General features: G+C 42.2%; 1 protein-coding gene across 2 annotated transcripts; it reads right to left on the bottom strand.

Annotated features, from left to right (window-relative positions):
• Position 1: 1 nt before the first annotated feature.
• On the bottom strand, positions 2-17,481 carry slc38a9 (solute carrier family 38 member 9). 2 transcript variants are annotated; one of them, XM_036529048.1, is made up of 15 exons: positions 17,415-17,481; positions 13,256-13,397; positions 9,777-9,906; positions 8,799-8,917; positions 8,405-8,468; positions 8,225-8,318; positions 6,736-6,906; positions 6,487-6,546; positions 5,320-5,520; positions 4,854-4,961; positions 4,225-4,331; positions 3,341-3,454; positions 2,819-2,967; positions 2,276-2,365; positions 2-1,925 (listed from the first exon to the last, which is right to left on the bottom strand). In XM_036529048.1, the coding sequence occupies exons 2-15, from the start codon at positions 13,351-13,353 to the stop codon at positions 1,760-1,762; spliced, it is 1,671 nt and encodes a 556-aa protein (XP_036384941.1). In that variant the 5' UTR covers positions 13,354-13,397; positions 17,415-17,481; the 3' UTR covers positions 2-1,759. The 2 variants fall into 2 exon arrangements, with proteins under 2 accessions (XP_036384941.1, XP_036384942.1); XM_036529049.1 differs by lacking the exons at positions 13,256-13,397; positions 17,415-17,481 and adding an exon at positions 10,586-10,689.
• Between the last annotated feature and the right edge of the window lie 621 nt (positions 17,482-18,102).

The raw sequence follows: 18,102 nt of genomic DNA on the forward strand, positions 1-18,102 counted from the left end.
GGTGGCCTCCTGCTCACATAAGCTGTAAAATGCATCACTCCATTGTCCTCAAACTATCATGGCTTTTTGATTCATTTCAATTGCACTTGCCACTTAGACGTAATAATGTATAACAGATATATGGCATGACTGTCCCTTGGCTTGTAAGTTCAGGCAATGATGTGCATTCTATGGAGAACCAGCCAACATACTTAACTACTCCCCATAAAGCCATCAGAGAAGTGGGCAGATCTGGGTTAAGAGGACCAACTGCCCACTCCCAGTGGAGGAGTCTGAATGAGGAGAAAGTGCAGCAAACCAGTTGGCTTAATTTACTATCCCCATTAGAATGGTGTCGCTATAAAAAAAAAAGCAGACCGTTACACTGACCTGCCCAAAATTAGAATGTGGAACCGAACTAACAACTAGTACTGGAAGAGTGACTCCTCATGACCCCTGTCATGGGTAGAGATACTGCCTGCTGTCAATCACCGACTCATATCACCAATAAAAAAAAATGTCTATAGCAGAACACTGATTGATTCAAATCACTGAGTCACTGATAACATACATCTCCACCCATTACGAAGTAATCATGCTTCACGCACCCATGACCACTTCTGAGAACTGTGAGACAGAAAAAAGCACAGTTAAAGCACAGACGTATATACTGAACAGTCATATCTGTGTGCTTCAAACTGAAAGTTGTCTGAGACATTGTTGAAGCTTTAACTGTGGTGATTTGTTATTGCCAATTTTTGAAGGAGCACTGTTCAAACAGAACATCCATAGCTAGTATACAAAGGCAGACAGCACCAGAGCCTCCTGATACTAACTGTTCCTCCTAGATGGAGAATGTAAGGAATAAGGGACCTGAATAACTCGTAATAAGAAACAGAATGTCTGTGGTAATGTGGGAGAGCCAACTGTCCACTGCCCAAATGTAAACAAAGTATAAAAGCAGACACAAAGGTCACACAGCTTCCTCCCCAAGGATGACAGAGTGCTGTGCAACACTCCCTGGGGAATTCTGTGATAAATGGTTGAATTACCCATTTACTAGCGAATCGTCCAAATTCAAACCGGTTTGTTTAACAACAAATTCATTTGGCCATGCCAGCTTTAACAATCAGTGAACCTTCGACTGATTTCATGGATTCGTGTGTCCGTTCCAGCGGTTCTCCATAATTCTACCTCTCCACAGAGTTCACAAAAGATGGACTGATTTCAGACTCCCAATACTTAGCCATACACGAACAAAACTTCACATTGGAAAAAAATGTAGCTGTTCCTGAAGTTTGGGAAATATGCTGAGAACTTGAATAAGCGCTGTTTGTGGCAGGCTTTCAGCAATACATGAATGTTAGGGTGTCTGAATGCTACACTGCTACACAATGGTTCAATTCATCATTTCCTTCCATCTCTGAACAGACTGTTCTTATGGAGATACTGAAATATCTAGAACAGCTGCAGAATGCTGTACGATTTGTGACACTAAGGTCACAAGTCAAGAGTCAAGGCCCTCAAAGCTGAAGTAAACATAGCTCGGTTAGTCATATCTGAGCTAGAAATGAGTTTGTAATGTATATCTACAAAACCATGCTTCTGCAAAAATGGCAGAAAATGTCTTTTTCAGTTTTGCTGTCTTGGCTGTTGCCGAAATCGGAAATCCTACGCCCATTCTGTTTGCAGAATTCCCCTGGGAGTGGTGGAAGGTAGACTCCTGACTGAACCACCAGTATGGGTCAGTCCTGGCAGCAGACAGTGTGAGAATATGGAGTTACATGAGGAACTGCCCAACCAAATTGGCCACTCCGAGCAGGATTATAAAGCTATGGAAGAGGGCGGAGGGCCAGCGGAGCGTCCCCGTGCGATGAAGGGCCATCATGTGGATGAGAGAAGGAAACACAAAGACCAGGGCGAGGCCACATAACGCCCCTGAGTACCTGCACAAATAAACAGGATGTACATGAACATAAAACAAAGTATTAGAAACAGACACCAGAGAGCATTTGTTCCTTATGTCATGAGCATAATGTTTATATCAACTCTGACAAACAGAAATAATGCTACTAGTACCGCTAAGCGACCAGTACATATGCAAAATCGGTATCTTCCTACTCGTAATCCACTCGTGCTCTCATTTATGAAGGCTGGGAGAAATCTTGATAGCAAAACTCCATTTTACCCTTTACTTCCATAGACGAAAACATGAAAACAAAACATTCTTTTGCAGATAAGCACATTCTCCCTGACAGACATATTTGTTCTGAAGTCCCTTAAAGTGTGCTCTTACCTGATAATGGAACCAATGTTGGGGTAGAACTTTGCCATGAGGACCCCTGCACCAACAATGATGACGTTCAGGGTGAAGACGTGGAAGAAGCTGAGAGGAGAAGAGAGGGGTGTCCTGAAGTCCTGAAATAGCTTTTCCCAAAACTCCTCCTTGTACTCTTAAATGAAAACTAATGCTGATAAGCAGAGAAAGCGTCTGTTAAACCACTGTTCACCTGAGACAATTTGTTTATGGTGCCTGTGATTGTGGCATTACGTGTCAATACCAGAATAATGCAGAATGATGGTGGATCGGGGGGTTGGTTTTCAACAGATTACTAAAATGGTAAGGCAGAAGTTCATTTGATTATGTTACAGCTCACCTGTGCTTGGGATTTTCTCTCCGCTAGCACAAGTGAGCTCATCCCTCTCTCTAAAAGCTTACCTAACATCATTACAGTCTCTGTTGAAGATCACGTGAGCTCATTCTAATCTCTCCACAACCTCAGCTGAGCTTGGGCTGGTCGTTCTAAAAGCCCTCCTGTGTTGGAAAATGAGTTCGTACCCAGGGTAGTGCTTGCCAAAGATCTGGCCCATCATCTGCACGCGTACCAGGTACCCCAGCAGCGGGTACACCGTGGTCATTTGGAACAGCAGGAATGTCCGTGCCACAAACACCATGATATCGTTGCTGGGGAAGTTGTCCAAGAAGTTCTACAGAAAAGACGAGACCCTGAATGCAGATACTGCCTGTAACAACCACAACTTCCCTTCCAAGCAAAACTCATTCCACAGCAGTTTGAGTCATTTTGCTTCACTAAAGGCTACTGTGCGTAAGCCTCTGTGAAGCAAGTGGTATTTTATATCTTATATCACATATAATAAAATACACTTGCATGTAACTAATCTTGCACTTGCATGTACCTAATCTTCTCAGGCAAGTCACTGGATGATTTGAAAGTTGGATGAACTGCTGTGCACTCATTATTGCCAAGATCAACACCAAAAGTATAAAAATGTCCTATGTTCAGGATTATGCTGCTGTCTCTCTCATGCATAATATTAGGCATTGCATGCACCATATTACCGGCTCAATGCAGTCTTTAGGCAGTGGAGGGGAGGGGAAGGAAGCGAAGATCATAACTCCCACATAAAGGTAGGTCAGCCCCACCAGCAGGTACGCCACAGACAGGTCCCGCACCTGAAATGACATTATAAACCTGCAGTCATTCCAAACACAGATTGTATTACAGAGGTGAGCATTTTACACTCAAAAAAGACAATGATGAGTATCTTCCCATCCTCCAGTGAAATATGGCTGGTTAAACATTAGTCTATATTACACGGTACATCTCTTTTGATACATCATAAAATTGTAACAGGTTTGCATTTTCAAGCCATTCAGCATTCCTTTATTCCACTGATGGAATCTGCTGAGCTGAGTGAAAAATGGGCAGTAGTTAACACAAGTGTGATCTGCTGTGGCTGGAATGGTTTGACTGTTGGAACAGTTACATAACAGGAAGCAATGAGACTAAAGGAGGAAACAGCCGAGGAATCCGCACTAGGTCGCTGAAAACGGTTTCATCAGCAAAATAAATCACAATGCTGTACAAAACTATTCATAGGTTCACTGACTCTAGCTACTTTTCCCTTTTCCTGCAAACGTCTAGCACACATAATAATCCAGGGCAACCTATGTAAACAGCTTGCTTTGTTCACTAGACCATCTACACTTCACAAACTGACACTACCTGCTTGGGTCAGTGCACGCCACTAATTCAGAAAGGCAGCTCATAAGTAGCGTGTTGTTACATCACAAATGAAACGGCAGGCTCCATTAATTGTATGTAATGGCAGGTAGTCCATTAGTATTTTTAAAAATGTGGTCTCAGCTCACTGCTTTTCCTGACAGTGATGACACAGCTGTCTGAACGGCAACAGTAACCCTGTGGGAGGATCTATACTTACGTTGTTTTGCTGATTTTTGTTGCTTTTCATCAGAGTGATGATACAGTTGTGTATGAAGAAGGCCAGAGTAAGAACTCCTGTCAGCTGTGGGAACAGCAGTCTGAACTCTGGCACAGACATGGAAAACAGTTGTATAAAGCAGCTGGTCATTACAGCATCTACAGATGAAATTATGATGTAAATGTGAAATACAAAATATGAAGACTGTTGTCGACTAGTATTAGCCATTCCTATCCTATTCCAATCGTAATTATTACGATAATTATTATTAATAGCAGTAGAAATAATGATCTTATTTTGACAGTTTTGAGGTCATTAGATATAATACCATGAATTATATCACACCACAGCTCATTCTTGCTATTGCTTCAATGCAAGTTCATAACATTTTTTATAACATTCTTTATAACATCTAAATAAGACTGGGTTCATTCCAAGTCATTTCAAAGTCTGTGTAAAGAATGAGGAAATTGTTACAAAAACTCAAAGGCGCAGACAGCGTAGAGCAAAAGAGATGAGGTTGCAGCCTGACCGCGTGTGAGGTCAGGGGAGACAGAACTGAGACAGCGTCATCTCAACATCAGCTGACGGCAAGTGACAGCACTGTGTGTCAAGGGTGACGGGCGTACCTGGCATGAAGAATTTGGTGGAGTCGAACCAGTGGAACTCCAGGTGAAAGCCCAGACGAATTGCCTTCAGTGTGACCAGAAATATCAGGTAGATCACAGATATCGTACCTACAGAGGTAAAAGTGGAATCCAAGTCTACAACTGGTCCATGTGTACAGGGTAAAGTCAGGGAATGATGCACAAAAATTACAGTTTATCAATTCCTAACTACCTCTCCACAAAATGGTATGTACATGACACTAATCTAATCTTAAAATTTTAAAGATGTCACAATAATTTAAGATTTAAAGACCAACAAGTTTTTCAAAACACTTCATGCACATCCCTGAAATACAAACACTGCTTACATAATTTTTGAAATAAATTTGCCAATTATAACAGAGTCCTTAAAATTACCGCCAGAAGGCAGTGCAGACAATTGATTAACGCGAGGAGAATCGGTTCTCCTAGAAGGTGGACGCCGTACCAAGGAAAGTGAACCTGGCAAAGAAGGAGGCGGAGCGGAAGTTGAGGAGGGGGAGGAGCAGGATGATGAGGTAGAAGGGGACCGTGTTGGTCTTGCTCCACCAGCGGTCGAACTGCGACGTCCCTGTGCCGTTGTCACTCACGTAGTACATGCTCAGGCTGCTGTTGTCCTTGTGGTCGGTGTTGGGGAACGGGCAGATCACTGGAATGAATGGCGAGGGAATGAGGGAGCCGTGACAACGTGCCCAGGGGGAAGGGGGGCATCCAATCCACATTACATTACAGTATTGGCATTTAGCAGATGCTCTTATCCAGACTGACTTACATCAGTTATCAGTTTTTTTTAATAAATTAAACCCTGCCTGAAATATTTACTGAGGCAAGTACCTTGCCCAAGTGTACAGCAGCAGTGCCCCAGCAGGGAATCGAACCGGCAACCTTTCGGTTACGAGTCCTGCTCCGTAACCACTATGCTACACTGTCACACTAACTGTGCACATTCCCCAGAGCAGCAGTGAGGGTGTAAAGCTGAGGTCACTCCACCTTCAGATAGGCACGTCTCTCTCTACCACCAAGCACCTCCACCTGCCTCCACCCTCCCAGTCCCAGAGCCTGACAGACTACCCACACCTGCTGCATTGCGCATTCATGCAAAGTTACTGAAGGTTACGACGCAGAGACCAAGTCCAAAAGTATGCACACTCATCAAATAATACGCACACTCATCAAGTCGTGACTTTCCAAATGTCACACCACAGGTTTTTTTTAACTTGCAACCGACTGAAGATGAGCGACAGTCTCAGCTACCCGAGCAACCGGCATGCCTGCCCACCAAAAACACCTCCTTCTCATTCCTTTTCATCTTCTGAACAGTAAAGTTTTGTTTTAGGGTCTGGTGGTGGGTATTTTTGTGGTGTAGTACCACTTTAACAAAGACTTTAATTTGAATGGATGTGTCAGTGTAATCCTGTTTGTGTAGTTCTCTCCACTATATGCCACTTTATCCCTTTTGCTTTTTTCAGTCAGGTTCAGGTTAATCTGATGCACGTTTACACTGCTATGACGGGGCTGTGTGACACCCCTGTGTTACGTGCAACTGTGATTAACTGATTGGTTGCTGGTGTGTGTGCCGGCCTTCAGGTTGGACGCTTTTTAACATGGCTTTTACCTCTTTCAGTTCCATTTGTTCCAAACTCATCATCTGTCATGCTGACATTGTGAACATAGTCTGTAAAAGAGACAAAATTTCAGACAAAAAAAAAAAAAAAAAACAGCAATTCAGGGTCAGCTTCACATCCGGAAAAAGGAATTCTACATACAAATGAATGTACCAGTTTGGAGAGTTTCTCCACGTTTCCCATTATATAACAGGACACAAAGGGGACATTCTTGGTCTCTGTAATAGCTGATAACTTACTGTAAATGAATTTTCCCGAGTTGAATAGGAAGTTAGACATAAGGACCCAGTAAACCACCATGGCACCAACCAGTGACACCATGGAAAACACCAGACTGGACCATTGGCCGAAAGTCCCAAAGTAATATTTACACACATCTGGAAACTCCCAATCTGAGGTATCTGCGTATTCTGGAAGAGGACAAAATGGACACTGATGTGAAAACAGCCCTCAGAAAAACATGCAAGTCTGAATGCTTACCCCAGACCATTACTGATGCAATGCACATCCATTACAATAGATACATATGGCTGTTATTAAAAACTCTCTCAACCAAGAAGCTTTCTAAAATAATGGAGGGCAGGAGGGTGCATCATAAGGCATAATGTAGGAATGTAAAAATAAGCCTATTATTGCAATGAGAGCAGATGATCTACAGAGATGTTTATTTCCTTCTAATCTTTTCATGGTGCATTAAAAATCATTGGAATGTTTTTTTCTTGTCAGACCTATCATTATGACTTCCTTCTGATCATGCAGAGATGGGGTGAACAGGGATAAACACACTGAGATGAAGGTCCAGGAATCTGCTTTAAGACTGAAAGTATTGTTCTGAACAGGTTTACTTAACATTCCCTAACATCCGGCAGAGATGTGCTTTTGCTTTGATGCAACACAGAACAAGTACCACCATTCAGTTTGCATGTCAAAACCCAAAGGTTACAGTAGTGTGTGTACAAGTAACTAACCCAATTACCATACCTATCAAAGTACAATTTGTGGCAGGTGCTCAGAACTGGAAGCTGAGGCGAAAGGAGCGATAATTTCATCATTGTAAGCTTTGGCTGCGTTTAAGAATTTGCTTGTCTGTTTCCCTTCTTCACATCCACCGCCACCAACCCAAACAGAAATCAATGCAGTCCCAATGACCTCACCGCTAAAAGCCACACACAGAGAGAGGTAAACAGCAGCTGTGTCTCACTCCCTCTGCTCCGCTATGAGGCGTGAACTGTGGCATGCAGATGTTAGCAGGGCAACTTTTCTTCTCTGGGCGCGTGCAACTCACAGATGCAACAACTTTGATGGCATCTGCCGTTCACAGTTCATGCATGCCAACACTGGCGGTGTTCTTTTCCACAGCAGTAACAAAAATGATAGGTATCTGCAGGTGGGGGTCTCTTCACAAAGCGTAAGTGAAAAGGCAAGTATGGGCAGCGAAAGTTGCCAAAGCTATGGCTAAACAACATTAAAACAGAGAAATCATAAAAGCAAAGACATGAAGAGAGAAACCCGGACCCTGTGGTGACGTTCCAATGAATCAAAGTGTACCACAGCTGTCTTAAGTGATAACTGTACAACACACAAAAACACAGTACTAACCTCCCTGCAAACACGTTACACAGCAACAGCCAATTTATGAGCTTTAAAAAGTTAAGGGTGAAAATCCCATGAACCGAACAGAAAACGTGTAGACACTGGGGCAACGATGGCGGAAGGAAGCTTTCTTACGTATCGCCTTGGGAGACTTCAGCACCCGGTAGCAGCAGTAAAGAGTCAACAGCCCCATGGTGACCAGAATGATGACGCCGCAGGTAAACCCTGCCTGAAAGCGGAAATGACACGGTGCTGCTGAGTGACGCTGCCGGCCTCGGCATCATCCTGTACACACATCACGCGTATGCACCTCACCTGCTTTATGCTCCATGGTATGCTTAGTATAGCGGTTCCCATCATTGTGTTCCATATCGCAAAACTGGAAGGAAAATATTCACGTTTTATTTATCTATACGTTTTATATCTTAGACACAGGATGTGATGTTGTGTGATCTAACAGCGATTCTGTTTAGTGCTTTGAGTAACTGGGTAAATATTGCCTTTTTATTAACTGCATTTTTTTTTTTTTTTTACCTAATCATGTCTTATAGCCGATAAAATGGGAAAAAAAAATGCAAAAAATGTAAAATGAGGTAACATCCAAAATGAACCACTTTATAGTCTGCTATGAAACCATCAATGCAAATGTCAAAACAAAATCAGTGCAGCTCACAAATTCCACAGCTGTGCATTGGGTAGGGGTACGTACATGGTGACGATGCTGGGGTTTTTGACTGAGCCCTCGCCTCCCTGGACTTTGTACGCCGTTCCCAGTGGGCTGTAAACATAGATCTCCTCTGGAGCAGGGATCACGTGATCAGGAGGAACCTGGCAAAGAAATCCCGAACACGGTTTCTAGTAAGGAAACCACACGAATAAGATTAAGCTCTGGACTGAGTGAAGTCACCAAGACAGCAAATCCATGATTGGCCCAAAGAGTTTACTGACCTCGATCTGAACTAGCAACGCAAGATAAAGCTATGACTCAGACTACTCTGGAAAAAGACACTGGTGTAATGTGGGAGTGAGATCTTCATTCAACCTCCAGATGGACATTTGCCAGTGTTATGCTGAGGCTTTTCCCGAAGCGCCACATGTAGACGTTAAACCCGAACTGAACGCAGCGGCTGAGCGGAAAGGGGGAATGAAAACCGCAGAACAGGATAACCCTCTGTGACTAAGAGGCACGGACTGTGGGAGAGCTCAACGATGCACACAATGAGCCATCACCCTGCGAAATGAGGCAAAACTAAATCATCTCCTCTGGATGTTAGCGTCATAAAGACGCCATTGATCAGTGCTGGATGCACGCCGGGATGCTGCTGGGGTGGTGCGGCGTGCTTTGACTCTCCGGGCTGCTCATGAAAAACTACACCAGGGCCGTGAGAGCAGGTCATCATCTTCTATAGGTATTTACTGATGTACATACACACTGTATGGTTACACAGGTGGAAGTGGCAGGATCAGGGAACTCCACCTGCAGCCAGAGGGTTAGAGTGCTGGTAGAGGCACTGCTGTTGTGCTCAAAGTGCAAAGTGGTCACCCTGTACTGCTTTGCTGAATGCATTGCTGCCTTGCTGTACAAATGGTTGGAATGTTAAATGCATGCTGTGTAAGCTGCGTCTGGCTTTGCTTAACTCACCGGTGGCATGAACAGTATGATGGGCGCGTGTGGTTTGGGGCCTACCAGTAATCTGTCGGAGGAGCCGGTCAGACGGCTGTAGTAGTGCACTCTGCTGTTCATCACGGAGGCCTCCGCGGAAACCCTCTCCTGCGCGTCCTCCTCCACGATGTTCCGTGGCTCCACGTGGAAAGGCCTTGAGGGAAGAGGAGCAGCGAAAGGAGTCCGTTTCACACAATCCTGCTTAATCTGATGTCACAGTGTAAAACGGATAGGAGTACGCCACTGCCACCAATTCATTCATGCAGGGAGACACAGGGGCCTGTTGGTGCAAACATACTTGGCCCATTCGGGGGTGGGGGTACAAACACAAAATGAAGTTAACGGCCACAAAACAAACAAAATGAAATCCGCTGCACATCCTGTCTGACCGCTGTGGGTAAGTGATCTCGTCTACACTTTCAGATCTGCAGGTCGTATACCCGGCCAGAATGGTGGAGTCTAGCCACCTTAAGAGACTTTGACCTAAACACCTCCTTTGCAGACACAGGCATCCAGCTGCTATGCTAAAAACACCATTTACACCTAAAGCCAACTGTAGGTGAGGCGTGGCCGTGAGTGAGTTTGTCACGCCATTTACAGTAATGCCAGCAATGCCCCGATGCCAGTGTGAGGAATAAAGGAAACTTGGCACACATGAGGTTCACATAATCTCAACACTACTGTATGAGACATAATTCTCAGGCAGTGTTTCCCAACCCTGCTCCCAGAGGCATTCCACGGTGGGATGACAAAGCATGATACATCTGACCTCCTCCTGCACCAACAAGTCTGGAAAAAAGGAAAGTAAATTCCCTTCCACTTCAAACACTTACCGTTCAATCTGAAATGGGGGCAGCCAAGAGAGTAAATATTATCATCCGGATGCCCTGAGGACTCAACTTGTTTTTCAAGTTCAAGAACACAAAGGCTGTCTCAGGTCAACCGCTCCTGACAATAGATTAGCAGTGATACATTTTTTGTTTCACCCTGCATCACAGACATGTAATGGCTACACTACAGCTCATCAGGTGAGACAGAACACATGTAACAAGTCAACTAACTACTGAAGCACTTAAATGATGTTCGAGCAGACACACAACTTCACTCTTTGCATCTTCACAGTTACACTGGTTCATTGTGAGATTTAGCCACCACCTGCTCTGTATTAAGAAAACACAGATATGTAAAACACAGGAAAACATGTGAAGGAAAAAGAAAATGCAGTTCGGGCCAATAAAAGGGCCTGGAATATCATGGCACAATGGAAGTACGTCAGTCCACATATATGCATCTGGTATAATCCACAGCAACAATGTTTGTGCTTGTGTTTTTGTTTAATAAACTCTAATTCACAGCACTATTTTCTGACAGACAACTTTCCTAAATCTTAAAATGGCCCTATATCTTTCAAGACATGTGTTGCATAATTGTTACAGCGACCAATACATTTTAAAACAGGTGATGTAAAATCTGCTATTCACACATCAGGTTTCTGACAACATTTACTGATCATTAGTTCATCCTACTTTTTCCCCCACTCATAAATGTCAACATGCCCCACAAAGTTGTTCAACTGTAATAATGCTGTTATTAGAATTACTCAAGCCACAATTAGACCACAATTATAGTCTTGTACAGGAGTGAACTGTAAAATGAGGGTTAAACTCTTTACATATGTGTATGTGTCTGTTGATAGCAGGAGTATTGATAACAGCCCAACAGACTCCCTCCATCATTCAGCCCCAACACTGCTGGTTGACTAAAGAAATTTCCCCAGCTAAAAATAAACCTCCGATTTCCTGTAACAAAAGCTTGAAGTGGGTGGCGGCATCACTTTTGGGAAAAGTAGCCTCTAAGTGTTTCTTCCAATAATCTTGGCTCCTGTTTAGAGTTTGTGAAATGCCAAACAGGATTAATTCATAACGACTTGTTAGTGACGGAGCTTTGAACAATGTTAGTTGTGGAGTGTTGGGGACTTATAAGGCTGTGACCCTCTACAGCAGCTGATAATTACTTTCCTTCTGAAGCAGTATGCATTAGTATCTGGTGGGATGGGGTTTCCGTCAGCTGGGACACAGTCTGGGCCAGGAAGCCCAGCTCACTCAAACCACTTTCATTTGGAGGATATAGGGGCACTGTAGATAATGATCATGCCTCAAGTGCCTATTAACCAATTCATTTCTGTATAACAAATTTACCTAGAAGCCCGGTCAACTTTCACTGCAGAGATTATGCTTTCTGACACAGGCTGTCTTAGTTACTGTCATTCAGCTGAAGCACTTTGTTCAGCCAGCAAAAATTAAGACAAGTCGAATCATCCTCTATCCTATGTCCTTACAATGCCTCCGCATTAATATATTTAATATTAATCCAGAGAGAATACACTGACCTCTGCAATAAACAGCCTTTCCATTTATTCATAAACAACATTAGGAAAACTCAGATAAAATGCTGAGTTTGCATATCAAAGAAACAATTTTACCACATTATAAAATGTCAGCATTCTTTTTATTGGCAACAAGGACTGTTAGAGATTAACTTTTATTGTCCCAAAACTGAAGACATAGCTAAATGGAACTTTATTTGGCTTTGTTTGGAATTTGTCTTATGTATGCAGAGATGAAAAACAGCATTTATTTTTTACATGTAACGACTTGTTACACTTCACACACCAACATCATTGTTTCCATTCCTGCCCTTAACATCCACTAATCACTTTTTTCTATTTGTTTCCTATCCCTGCTCCGGGCTCCTGCCTGAAGCTGCAGCCCAAGTGCCACATCTCAATTTCCAGTCCTGCTACCTTGCTGCCCTGCCCATCAAGCCAACTGCGTGCCAAGAACCGGACATCCTAGGATAGATTTTATAAATACTCTGTTGTTAATTACTGCTGTCAATCAAACTCAAATGTCTTACATTGTACAACTTTCAGCTTCTCTCTCATTCTATCTGCCCAGTGTTGGCCAGAAGCAGATGAGCTCCCCCTCTGAGCTGGGTTCTGCTCAAGGTTTCTTCCTGTTAATTAGGGAGTTTTTCCTTGCCACTGTTGCCTTAGGCTTGCTCTCAGGGGGTCTCAGGCCTGGGAACAATGTAAAGCTGCTTTGTGACAACTTGTGTTGTAAAAAGCGCTATATAAATAAAATTAAATTGAATTGAATCAGCATATTCTATATCATTTGTTTTCTAATAGTGGGGCTATTCCAAAATGAGCCATTTGAAATAAGATCATTACCATGTCAACAAACATGTTTTGTCTGCAAAACCCCTAGACATTCTTACCAAAATCAAAGCTGTCTGGTAAAAACAAACCAAGAAAAGACAATCACAAATTAAAGATAAAATCATTTTAAATACTTAACACTGAACACTATTTTGAAATTTTTAAATAAGGCAGCACATTGCCTTCTTGGACCTAGATGTTTCTATTGCAGAATAAAGCAATATGTCAACCATATTAATTTTGATCTTTAATGTGTATGAAAAACAGGGAGACCCTGTGGTACCTTTTTGACTTTGGGTCCAAAGAATCTGTAACACCACGATCTGTGTAGCTGTCTCCAGCTCTCTCTGAGGCCAGCAGTGGTTTCCATTCATCATCCATGATTCTTAATGGTCTGGGTCAGCGCCTTATGTACAAATCATTACCTGTGTGTACAGACAACATTCAGTTACACAATGACACCATTCAAAGGCTACCTAACTAATGAAAGTGATGTAGTATTGTTGCAGGCCACCTGCTGAATGGGGGGTAATGGCTTCTCTGGCTATGACTGTGTTTGGCTTAACCATCCATAATCAAAAGCTAGGACAGTCAGATCAAATAGGCTGTGTCAATGATGAAACTCAATGGCTGCTATCCTCTGGGGATGTCCTTCACTTTGACAACCTCAGGGATCAAAGACAATCATTCTCCGGGGCACCACAGAAATAAAGGTTCTTTATGAGAGATGATCCATCAATGGCCTTGATTTATTGCAGAAAGGGTTCAAGGTCAACTTGTACCTATGTTCTAACAGTGACCTGATCTTTGAAGTAGGGGAAAACAGCAGCAGTAAGATTCTTTCCCACAGACTGAGTTAAACACTGTTAAATGTGCCTCCATTGTCCATACAGGCAGCCTTTGTACTCCAGGTTTCCCTCAACAATGTTCTAAACTACCATCCGAATTTCCCAGATCTGCACGTACAGGATTATCAGAATCACACTCGTGCTGCTTGTGAAATAAGACTAGGAGTGCTAAAGGAAACAATCCTAAATTGTTACTCCAGGCTAACTCTATGGCTCAAAAGACAATCTCATTGGTTGAGAGTAAAAAGTAACACTACAGCACTCCAATCCACTCAAAGTGCTGTTGATGGATTAAAATGATACTGATTTACTCATAATTAAGAAATCATTAAGTAAATAAGATGTCCAATCACTTGTGAATTTTTCATTTTTATCTCAACTATATGGGTCTATCACTTTCTTGATGGTAATAAAGGAGGCAGTTTGAACCAACTGTAAACTTCAAACTGCAAAACACGCAGAACACTAACTGAAAGGAAACCTTTGTTGCAAACCATCTAAGTGGATTAAAATGCTTGCAGTCCGTAGAGGCTTGTTTCTGAAGAAACGTGTTAAAATAAGTAACACTGGAAAATGAAATTTCAAATGCCCAGCAAATATCTGATTACATCTTCAGCCAAAGTCCATTACACGGATATAGAAAGGAGTGAACTGAAGAGAAGACACTCACAGTGCTTGTTTTTTTTTATGTTCTGACATCTGCTTGCCGTTGGTGGATGGCCTTATCTGTGAAGCACTGTCAACTAAGGAGAAGCTCTCAACAAACAAACAAATGGAAAACAACCACGGACAGCCAAATGGCTTCAGTCAGCTCAGTCACAGGGTTAGTTTCTAAGAGAAAACCGGACCCTAAAAAACTTCTGCCAAAGAACACCAGTGCTGAGTAAAACTATTTGGGGTAACTACTTTCTGAATTTTTTTTTTGTCAAACATAAGTGCACATATAACAGAATGAAGTGATTTCCTAGAGCACGTACTATAATGCTTGTTGATTTTTAAATGCAAGACAACTGGCTTGCTTTCTTCTCCACCCCACCTCCCCCATATGGGTTAAATATGAAGCATTGTTCACTTATGCCTCAAAAATGTAACGCGTGATTAGATATTGATTGAAACTTCTATGCATAGAAAGATGGATATTTTGTATCAACCTGTGCTATCTTCTTTCTTTGTGTGTATTACGAATGGGAGAAAGTGGATAACGAACAAATGTTGGGGTATTTTTTTTTAAACAAACACACTGGTCAAAAAGTCACTCCTTCACCCAACAACAACAACCAAGTAATGGAAGGTCAGGTTTTCCAGCTTACTTTCAGTGTCCAACAATCTCAAGGCTGGAAGAGTGCTTAAATCAGCCTGCTTCCAGTAGCAGCTGAGCAGAATCAAGTGCTTATGTTCCTACAGGGAAGAGAAACAACACTGACAGGGGCAGTAGGGTGGGACTCCCTTACAGTAACCTAAACAGCAGTGACACAATCACACATCATAGGTGCTTACATGGTAAAGACACTATAATCTGTAAATCCTATAAGCACCCAGTCCAAATGGACTGTAATATATTATCTCTGTTCCAGACAAGTGTCTCAATAAATCATATAAACTGATTGCCAATCACTTATTTGATACTTCCACATCAGTCTCTACAGGCTCTATTCAAGCCTTGTTTCCCTTGCAGTGTATGGGGTACTCCAGACCTCACACGCAACATCTCTGCAAACAATAGATCTCTTGAGCTGCTGCATGAAACTTTTGAGTGTATAGTCCATTTCCTCTTTTTTTAGTTATACTATTTAGATACGTGATAAATTAATAGCTGCAAGAGAAATAAAAACAGACGAATTACAATTCAGTGTTCAGCCCATACAACTAAAAATACAACTCATGAAGGAACTGGCAATAACAAATGTCCTGTATAAGACCCAGATATGCATCATGGTTTACCCAAGACAGTCAAGGCTACTCTGATCACACAATAAAACGGCAACAAAAGCATTATCAAAAGGCACTTATACCCCCTCTACTCCTCCCTGTTGGTTTTTGCATAGCCTAGACCCAAATGCCACACGCTTCAAAACAAATGTTCATCTCAGGACACTGTACATAAACTCTTGGTAAACAAGGGTGAGGAAACGTGTGGAACATCTTTGCCACTTCCAAGAAACGGCCGCTAGAATTCACAGCACCTCCCTAAGTTCCCCAAGTGGGAGAAACAGTCCATGTCAATGACATTGTCATTATCAAACAAACTGCATTACTGAGCATGATTGTGCTCACAATTCCTCCGGACTCTAAAACAAACGATCTTCAGACAAGGCGTTAACCCCACGATTCTTGAGCCGCGTTCAAGCATTTAATTATGATGTTGGTCCACAAATATGATTTTGCATGTAATAATTTTTTTTTTCTTCTTCAACTGGTATTCCTCCTGAAGCCAATACAAGATGCTGGTGATGTGTGTTTTTTTTTTTTTTATAAAATAAAACCAGTGGCGCACAACGACAAGAAGGAGTATATCCACCACATGTGACTGTTTCATTAAAGATTGACAAAACAGAAACAACAGAAGCACTTTGCTCTCTACAGAAGTGCTACCGTCGGTTTAAACTCTCGTCGGGTGTTTTCCTGCTATTTCAATCAGTTTTTACCTAAGGCAGAGCGATAATGGTTTGTTTGGGAGCCAGACTGGTATTACTTAAGCATAGGCCGTTCGCTGATCCCAGAACATTCAAAAGTGATCGATGGTAACCTTAACGTTATTCTTTGCACCCGCCACCTTTGCTTGACCTGCACAAATAATTATACTTACCTGAGCAATACGCCCGCACACAAATAATGCTCTACACTTATTCTTTTGTGATGGTACAATTTAGCGACCTACCAATGTCTTCCACAAGGCTAATTGTAAGGTTAGCAACTGTTGCAACGTCTCTGTCTCACTGGGGTTTATTGATTAGCCATGGTTATCCGCTTCCTAGCAGCCTAACGTTAGCTGTCTTTATAAGTTCATTGTCGCATATCCCCTGAAAATGTCAGTTAACAAGTTATCCTTGCTTTTCCTTCTACCAGCCTAAATTTGGTTTAGCAAACAAAGACGCGTTCTCTGTGTTATGCCATCAAATTAATAAGCAATGTGCGTACGTGTTGAAAAGTTTTACACATTGCAGTTTTAAAACCACGACTGTAGTAGATCATTTGCCAGGAGTTAGCTAAGTTAGCTAGCCAGCTAGCTTGCTAACTTCTGGCAAATGAATGTAGGTATCCAGCACTCGACATTGAAAGTTGGTAGTTGGCAGCTTTCTAACAGATTTGACCTTAAGATAACTCACACAGTACCAGGTATCTAGCTTGTTACCATTAAAAATGAATTTGCCCCATGTACTAGTTGGCTTTTAGCTAGATGGGTTTTTAAGTAGCCAGCCAGCTAACTACCACCGGTGGAGAACAGCTAGCCGGCTAGGTGGATGAGAAAGCAAATTATAAATATTTGAAATTAAAAGGTTAATTAATTTAATCACAGTTTGCTTTGGTGTCGCAGAATGTAAAGTTAGCAATTTGTCAAAAACATTGTTAATTACATTACATGTAACTACCTACCGGTTGGCCACAGCCTCAGGTCAGGAAGCTCCCTATTCTCAAGTAGCAATGTTTTGAAAATGGAAACAATGCGAACGTGAACGGCACATGCTTACAAACCAGATGTCTTGTGGGGCCTGTAGTTTACTCGAAGGTCTAGACCCATGTGGTTAAGTCGAATCAGAACTACAATGCCCACAATACACATTCAAGAATCAGCTGAGTTTAACTAGACTTTGCAATCTTGTTCGTCAACAGGCATAATGTACGAATGCCTTCACGCAGACCCACTGATTTACAAATGAAGTGTATCACGTGATACAGTTATCTCTAAATGTAACGGCAAGTAGTGTATCTGCGAAGACGCAACACAGAATAATCAGGCTGAGCGCGATGGCCCCTACAATCTACTTTTACCCTGGGCAGCAAAGCAGGCGCGCGCAGATGCATATCTTTGCATTGCTTTAGAAACGATAATAACAATAAAACAATAACAATAAAATACTTGCACTTATGTTGTAGTATCCATGTACTACGCAGATTAGTTCGTATGTACAGTGCCTGCTATAAATTGCGCCCGTGGGAAAAATATTTGTGGTTTCATCATCTGGCTAATGATGTATACTTTACCCACTATCGCGCATTCGACATGTATGAAATGTGTAGTTTTTAAATTGATGCAATTGTTCTCTTTTAAAGATCTGCGTTT

The sequence above is a fragment of the Megalops cyprinoides genome, chromosome 5 (assembly GCF_013368585.1).
Source record: "Megalops cyprinoides isolate fMegCyp1 chromosome 5, fMegCyp1.pri, whole genome shotgun sequence".
NCBI classification, from domain to species: Eukaryota; Metazoa; Chordata; class Actinopteri; order Elopiformes; family Megalopidae; genus Megalops; species Megalops cyprinoides.